This window comes from Bubalus kerabau, chromosome 19 (assembly GCF_029407905.1).
Source record: "Bubalus kerabau isolate K-KA32 ecotype Philippines breed swamp buffalo chromosome 19, PCC_UOA_SB_1v2, whole genome shotgun sequence".
NCBI lineage: Eukaryota > Metazoa > Chordata > Mammalia > Artiodactyla > Bovidae > Bubalus > Bubalus kerabau.
In genome coordinates, this window is record NC_073642.1 from 33,930,102 (window position 1) to 33,937,500 (window position 7,399).

Genomic DNA, 7,399 nt, shown 5'->3' on the forward strand with positions numbered 1-7,399 from the left:
GTCAGGGAATTTAGATCCCACATGGGAAAAAAACAAGAAGGGGTGCTTCCCCCTGTACCCACAGATAGAGGGCTTGGGGCTAAGGAGGAGGCCTGGTGGGTGGGTTCTGGCTGACCCCCACTAGGAGGAGAGCACTGCTCCCCACTAGGGGAGCAGCCACAGGCCCTGAGGAGTCCTGGACTGGAGGAGCTGTAGAGTCTGGGCTAATTGGGCAGGGGGTCTCTTCACCACCCATGAGGGGCCATCCCTGCAGAGACCATGGCCCTCCTGTCCTCAGGACTGGGCAGCAAGCCCTTCACATTGAGCCTTCCCAGACCTGCAGTCAGCCCAAGAAGTGCCAAGAAGTTCAAGTTTATGCTTTTACTAAAAATTAGCATTTTTCACATGGGCTTAAAAAAATGAGGATAGTGGGGTACAATTAAAAACATAATTGTGTAGGGAATGGCCATAGGGTCAGAGCATCCAGTTCCCTGCAACCTCCAGGAAGCCACACAGGCCCAGATCCAGGGTGCCAGGAGGAGGGGTGGATACAAGCAAGAAGAGCCTCTTGCTAGGAGGCTGAGGTCCCCTCAGGCTCCAAGGATGGGGTATCAGCCTTGATCTTTCGGGTTCTGTGGCGGCCTAGGGAGGGACAGGTGAGATGGTAGTCCCTGGCCAAGGACTCCCCAAGAGCCTCCCTTCCGCCTTTGTCCACGTGTTCCTCCCACTCACACTGCCTCTTCACATCCCACATGTGCCTCCCACCACATCCCCTCCTCTCCTGGGGAGCTCACTGTGGCAGTCCGTCCCTCCCCAGAGGAAGTTGCTGAGGAAAGCCCACCTGAGGTTGCTGGCCGCCGCCTTCTCTTCCCTTTGTCAGGGACCGGGGAGGCTTCTGGGTCCTGTTGGAGGCTGGTCCCCTCGGGCACCTGAGCTGTAGTCTGTTTAGGAAGGCCTCTCTGTGCCCTTCGTGTCCTTGAAGGGGCCTTGTTTGGAGATGGAGGGTCCTGGGTGGAGAAGACGCAGGGCCGTGAGGAGCCCAGCAGGTCAGGCAGGTGAGGACCCACCTTTGCCCTCCATTGTCAAGGAAAGGAGCTGCCTGAGAGCCTGGCCTGGGAGGTGTGGCCGGACTAGGAGAAAGTGCAGGGACGGGGAGGAGCAGGGAGCCATACCTCCACTCTGTCCTCAGGACCCTGCTGTGCTTCCTGGGACTTCTTCTTGCGGGACTTGCCCCCTGCAGGACATTGATGCTGATGGGCTTGAAGGGTTCTGTGGCCTCAGCCCCCTTTTTCTAGACTCCCACTTCCCACTCTGGAGTGACGCCCAGGGTCGGAGACGGGGCCTGGGATGGAGAGGGTACTGTAGCCCTTGCACAGCTAGTTGTTTCTGCTCTCGTTACATTAGGAGCAGTTTACCTTTGGGTGCCAGGGGTCCAGGATCCCCCTAAAATGGAATCAAGAGAATTCAGGAGTCAGCCTGGTAGGGGTAGTTTCCTTGGAGAGGCAGAATCACACCTGTCCTTCCATATCAGTGAAGCCCTTCCCCAAGGAAGCCTGACTGTCCCCTCCTGACCCCCCAGGTCAGCGCCAGCAGCAAGGTCCCCCCTGCTCTGGGGCTGTGCCACTAGCGGGGACCCTAGGACTCAGGGGAGGGGCAGAGCATAGCACAGGGAAGGCTTAGACCCTCAGGACCAGTGTGGCCCCAGATTTTTCCATCCCACCAGTTTCCTTGGGTCTCTGTTTGCCTGTACAAGCGTTAGAGCCCAAACCTGGAACCAGATGGTGCGGCCATGCCGGTCCCGCAGTGAGCTCATGCCTGGTGCGCTGTAACACCGCAGCCAGGCTCGGAAGGCAGCAAAGTCCTCCTCCCCGCTCTCCGACCCGTAGCCTTTGCCCCCTGTGGGACAGAGGAACCAGGTGGAGATCAGAGGGGGGACTTAGGCTGGGAGGAGGGGGAGCCCAGTTAGACCTGGCTCAGACCTCAGCTTCACAAGCTGATAGACTGAGTCAGGGGGCCAAAGCTCTCCCTCCTCCAGCTGTGTGATCTCAAGCTGGTGTCTTCCCCACTCTGGGCCATGACTTTCCCATCCTGAAGTCGGATTAAGAATCCTTGCCCTGCCTGCCGGGAGGTATAGTCCATTTAGAAATAACTAGGTCAACAAACTTCCATTCTCCAGGCAGGGAACCAGGCCCAGACAGGGGCAGGAACTGTCCCAGGTTACACGATATGCCAAAGCAGAGCTAGCCAGCCATCTTTGCCTCCCAGGCCCTCACCCAGCTGGACCACTTCCTTGGGCACCGAGTGGCACAGCTCCAGCAGGTCAGGGTTCTGCAGCTTGGCCCTGATCTTCTGGCTCAGGGTCAGCTCCGGGCTCTGGAGAAGGGGCAGAGGTAGGACCTGGATGTCAGCATGAGGCAATGCTGCTCAGAAGGCCGCTGATACCTCAGGGAACAGACCCCTTCTGAGTTTGGCAGGACATGGACAGTTCATCAGCACCCCCCATCACCTCCCATACGCACGCACACACACACATTGTAGACACAGGCTGGAACTGAGAAGGGACCTGCTCGAGCTGAGCCGCAGACACCTCACCCAGCCCCAGCCCTCGTCCGCCTGCCTGACGGGCAGGCACATCCCTCCCGGTCCCCTCACCGGCCTGCGCTGCTGCAGGGCCTCCAGAACTGTGCGGGCCTTCTCGAAGGGGGGGATCCTCAGCCTGCAGGGAGGTGGAGAGGGGTGCTAAGCAGAGGGGAACGTGAGCACACCCAGACACCCCCACCCTCATGCCCAAGGCCTGCCAGCTGACCGGTACAGGATCTCCGCCCGCAGATAGTTGCCAATGCCATTAAAGAACCTCTGGTCCAGCAGGGCCTCACAGATGGGCCGGTCAAAGGCCTTGTCTGCTAGGTTTCGTAACACATTCTCCCTGGAGGGACACAGGCCGGGCACATAAGACCCATTCTGCCTGCGTGCCCCCTGCCCCTCCCTGCCTCCCAATGGGGTAGGGGAGAGGAGCTGGGGGAAGCAATTTCTGGGTGCAAGGGAAGGAAACAATAAGTCCCAATTTCCCATTATCCCATCCTCCGTGGTATTTGGCAGCAGGAACCTCCATTTTCTATTAAAAATGGGAACAATGTGGGATTTCAATTCATTACAAAAGGTTAAAAATGCCAATTTAAAGGAACATGCCCAAGAAAACACTTGAGTCTATGTATATGGTTTGCATGTCACCAGAGTGGCTCAGATTCAAGATACTTTTGGGAACAAGGGTGTGCCTGCAGTCTGGAACTCCCTGTCGAGGACTTCTAGTTGCTTAGACATGAAGATGTGACATTGGTGGGGTCAACTGTTTTCAAGATGCTGAAGATCTTGGAAGCTAGCACTGGGTCTGTTGAGCAGGAGTGAAGGGGGCAAGTCCTGGCTGGTGAGTGCCCAGCACCCCCACGGGTCTCCTCACCACCATGAAGAGGAAAGGAATCTCGCTTCTTGGAGAAAACGGTCATGACAAGACTGACTCAGTGATGGGCATGAGAAGCAAATGATACAGGGCCCAGAAGACAGTTTGGGGGGTAAAAGTGGAAGGTCAACCTGGGTGGTCACCTCCCAGAGGGAGGCAGATCCCCACAGGCTTTGCAGCTGGAGGACCAAACAAGCCAAAATGCTCATCATGCAAGAGAAACTTCAGAATCAGCCGGCAAAGAGTTAACTTGTGGCCTGACCCTCCCAGGAAAGGTGAAGTGGGAGAAATCTAAGACAACACAGACACTTCCCTGGGAGTGCACCTGGGGTCACACCTGGGAAGGCCAGGAATCTGCTGCCTTCTGGGGGCCAGAGACGCCCTGATCCACCCCAATGGGCAGCCAAAGACATGCCTTCCCCAAGAAAGGATTTGCCAAGTCCCACTCCATGCCTTCCTGTTTGAGTCTTGTCAGAATGCTTTTACTTTAGAGCTTTGCACTTTCCTGGTAGCTCAGCTGGTAAAGAATTTGCCTGCAATGGAGGACACCTCAGTTTGATTCCTGGGTTGGGAAGATCCCCTGGAGAAGGGAACGGCTACCCACTCCAGTATTCTTGCTTGGAGAATTCCACGGACAGAGGAACCTGGCGGGGCCCCAGTCCATGAGGTCGCAGAGTCAGACATGACTGAGTGACTTTCACTTCACTTTCACTTTCCCTTCCCCCTGCCCTACCTGAACTAGCTCTGTGGGAGCAGGGACCACATCCCTCTTGATCACTGCTGAACCCTCAACACTTAGAACTGGACTGGCACCAAGCAGAGACACATGCATGTTTTATCTTTAGAGGAAAGGAAGTGGCTGATGCTGGGCCATCTTACGTGACCGGCATCCCACCCCAGGTGGGGCTCTTAGCCTGCCTCAGGCAGAAGACAGGCATGGAGACCATGGGACACAGACCGGTGGGCAGGCACGATGTGGGAGACCACAACCTGCTTCAGAAGCCATGTCATTAGTGGTCCTCTCCCCACCCCCTTGAAGCAGTTCCTTCCTGCTCAGCCTCCCTTCTTGGGCTGTTAAAGCCTCTCTACTTTTCTTCTTAGCCTTCTGAGGGCACCAAGCAGTGTGGGATGCTGATGAGAGCCCCAGCTCTGACACAGTCGGCCATGTCCTCCACCTCTTGACCCCACCTCCTCTTAGAGGTTTTGGGTTTCCAGGTCCATTAGCTCAGGGAGTTGTCCCTAGGAAAGGACACTGTCTTGGTCTACAGATGAAAGGACTGAAGCCCAGAGGGGCTGGAACTCGCTTCTCATTGGCCAACAAGGCACTAATAAGCCGCGTCTGAAGCCCAGGACTGTATTCCTCACAGCTGGTGCTGGCCCTACCTGAACTGCTCATACTCCAGCAAGACACACGGCCCGCGGCCTGGCTGCCACTCGCCCCCGAGGTCCCAGCGGCCGAATCGGCGGATGTCCACAAAGCAGAGGGCAAGTCGGGGGCCAGGTGGAGCTGTGTAAAACCGCAGGTGGGCGTGGGGTGGCAGCGCATCGCTGGGCACCAGCTGGAAGGAGCCAGTCATGCCAAAGCGGAAGACAAGGGCCAGTGGCTCCCGTGGGGGCTGGGCCCCAGGCAGGGGGCTCAGGGTCAGGCGCAGCTCCTTGCCGCGGGCCAAAGCCGAGATGCTGTAGGCGCTGCTCTCAAAGGGCACCTCAGGGTTGCGGCTGACGGGTGACTTCTCCACACACCCTCCAAAGACCAGCTCCCTGCATGCCTCGTTCACAAAGTGGCTGGCCAGATGCAGTTCAGGGCCCTCGGGCATTCTGTGGGAGGGGTGGCCAGGCCCTGTGGGGAGGATGACAGCAGGTTGGGCCAGGTGTGCCTCCAGTGAGGTGGCAATATCACTCCCAGTTTTCAGAGGCGAGCCCAGAGGGTCAGAGGGGGGCGTGGTCAATGGGAATTGGCAGGAAATCAGCTGGCTTGGCCACAGCCCCTGCTCTGTCCCTCCCCCGCCCCATCCCCACCCCTAGCCCTGAAAATGCTGAGAAAGCCCAGGACCCTGGGGAGCTCTGACGAGGGAAACATGACTACCTTGTTCATTAACACCTTCCATGGGCTTCCAGGAACACTCTGATTTTAGAATAAAGTCCATATCCTTCCTGGGCCCAGGCTGTCATCTCATTTCCTCCCACGTGCCCCACCCCCCTTGCTCCAAGCACACAGCTCTCCCTCCCACCCCCACCCCCCTACCCCACCCCCTCCCCGCCTTTGCCGTCCCCCTCGGTCTAGAAACAGCATCCTCCATCCCCTGATCCCCTTCATGGCACTCCCAGACCCTGAAATTATTAGCTCCTGTCTGCCTCTGTCTCCACTCCCACCCCAGAATGGGAACTGTGCACGCTCATCTCCCCAAGAATCAGGCCCTCCTCGGTTGCCACAGTGACTAAGGGAATGAGCCTGGAAGATAAGAGCTGGGATAACGGTGGCTCACAGGCTCTGCCGGCAGACAAGGTGGAGGAGCCTGCCCACCACCCACTGGTCAGGACCGAGGCCTCGGACAAGTAAGAGGGAATGTAGTTGTCTTCAGGTACCTTAGAGCTGGAGTCAGGGACACACGACATTGAGGGAGGAGGATGGGGCGCCAGGAAGGGCTCCCCACGCTCCAGGCCATGGTCCAGGGGGACACAGGAAACTCCCGGGTCAGCGTCTCGGGCCGAGAGGGGTGTCCCCCTTTCCACCCTCGCGGGTTCCCATTTGGCTGAGGCAGGAAGAGTTTGCCACTTTTCTCAATCCAGGATCGGGAGATCGGAGGCCAAAGTAGGTGTTGGGCAGGGGGAAGCATTTGGCCAGGATGGACTCCTTTGTCCTCCGTACCCGCAACCTCGGCACCGCCCCGGGCCTGGCACCCAAAAGGGTTCGTTTTGCTGGAAAAGGTAAACTTACAGGTTCCTAATTTCGCGAGGGGCGGACGCTCAATGGCTCGCCTCCTACCCACCCACCTCCTCCAGCTCCCGCGGCCTGTCCTCGGTTAACCCTGGCTCCCTTCCTCCCCAAGGCCCTCATTCCAGTCCTCTTCTCAGTTCTGCTGCACACACACACACACACACACACACACACACACACACACACACACACACACACACACACACACACACACACACACACACACACACACACACACACACACACACACACACACACACTCCGGCCCCCGGCCCGCCGCAGGCTACCTGCGCCCAGCGCCGCTCCCGCAAGCCTGCAGCCACCAAGGGGTTAATGCCGGAGGCGGAGCGACGCCTAAGAGCATGTTGGGAGCTGCGTGCGCTGTTGGGAAGTGTAGTTCCTCTTGTAGATGGTAAAGCTTGTACGGGTGGAGTCCCAGAGTAGGTGGCTAGGGTGTGGGAAAGGCTTCGGTCAGTCACCTGGCTGAGAGATGGCGGAAGAACCTGGTTCCCGCTGCCCGGCACCGGCGGGTTCCGGGGTCAGGTCTGAGGTCCTGGGTTGCAGCCGACTCTGGTTGTGAGAAGCCAACCGGCTAAGTCCAGGACCCGGTGGGCAATCCCAGCGGTAAACAGCAGCAACTTCCCGAAATAGAGACCCTTGCAGCTGGGCGCAGGGCGCGAACAGGTGCGCGATCAGTGCAGGCTCTGGGGACCCGGTGGTGGCCTTACGTTTCAGCGCTAGTCAGAACACATAAACAGCGTCTCCGCGGGTGGTGGAGTGCAGCCCGGCAACCAAAAGCAGGGGCGGAGAAGCGGAACCTACTTCCGATGTGGGGAAAAGTCTCTCTGCGGTGACATTTAGGCTGAAACCTCAGAAGAAGCCATCTGGAGAAGAGAGGGGACCAGTCTATAGGGCAGGTGGAAGGAACTGCTAGGGAGGTGGCTAGGGGGAGTGCTGAGAGGGGAGGACGGACACACGAGCAAGGGCCGGTCCCTTCCGACCTCTGGAGGCCTCTATAAGGAGCT

At 58.2% G+C, this 7,399-nt stretch overlaps 1 protein-coding gene across 2 annotated transcripts; it reads right to left on the reverse strand.

Moving 5' to 3' along the window:
- Positions 1-346: 346 nt before the first annotated feature.
- NEIL1 (nei like DNA glycosylase 1) lies at positions 347-6,725 on the reverse strand. Of its 2 annotated transcripts, XM_055555804.1 has the most exons (10): positions 6,662-6,725; positions 4,820-5,276; positions 2,786-2,905; positions 2,632-2,695; positions 2,253-2,352; positions 1,748-1,875; positions 1,395-1,422; positions 1,152-1,213; positions 821-986; positions 347-621 (listed from the first exon to the last, which is right to left on the reverse strand). In XM_055555804.1, exons 2-10 carry the CDS (start codon positions 5,251-5,253, stop codon positions 551-553), a joined length of 1,173 nt encoding a protein of 390 aa, XP_055411779.1. In that variant the 5' UTR covers positions 5,254-5,276; positions 6,662-6,725; the 3' UTR covers positions 347-550. The 2 variants fall into 2 exon arrangements, with proteins under 2 accessions (XP_055411779.1, XP_055411780.1); XM_055555805.1 differs by lacking the exons at positions 1,748-1,875; positions 2,253-2,352; positions 6,662-6,725 and having other exon boundaries at positions 4,820-5,364.
- Between the last annotated feature and the right edge of the window lie 674 nt (positions 6,726-7,399).

What these genes read in the sequence shown, in the direction of transcription:
- NEIL1 (XM_055555804.1), bottom strand. Translation starts at nt 5,253, where the DNA reads ATGCCCGAGGGCCCTGAACTGCATCTGGCCAGCCACTTTGTGAACGAG. An exon ending in CTGGAGTATGAGCAGTTCAG is followed by an intron (nt 2,906 to 4,819) that starts GTAGGGCCAGCA and finishes GTGTCCCTCCAG; the next exon opens with GGAGAATGTGTTACGAAACC. An exon ending in CCCTGCAGCAGCGCAGGCCG is followed by an intron (nt 2,353 to 2,631) that starts GTGAGGGGACCG and finishes CCCCTTCTCCAG; the next exon opens with AGCCCGGAGCTGACCCTGAG.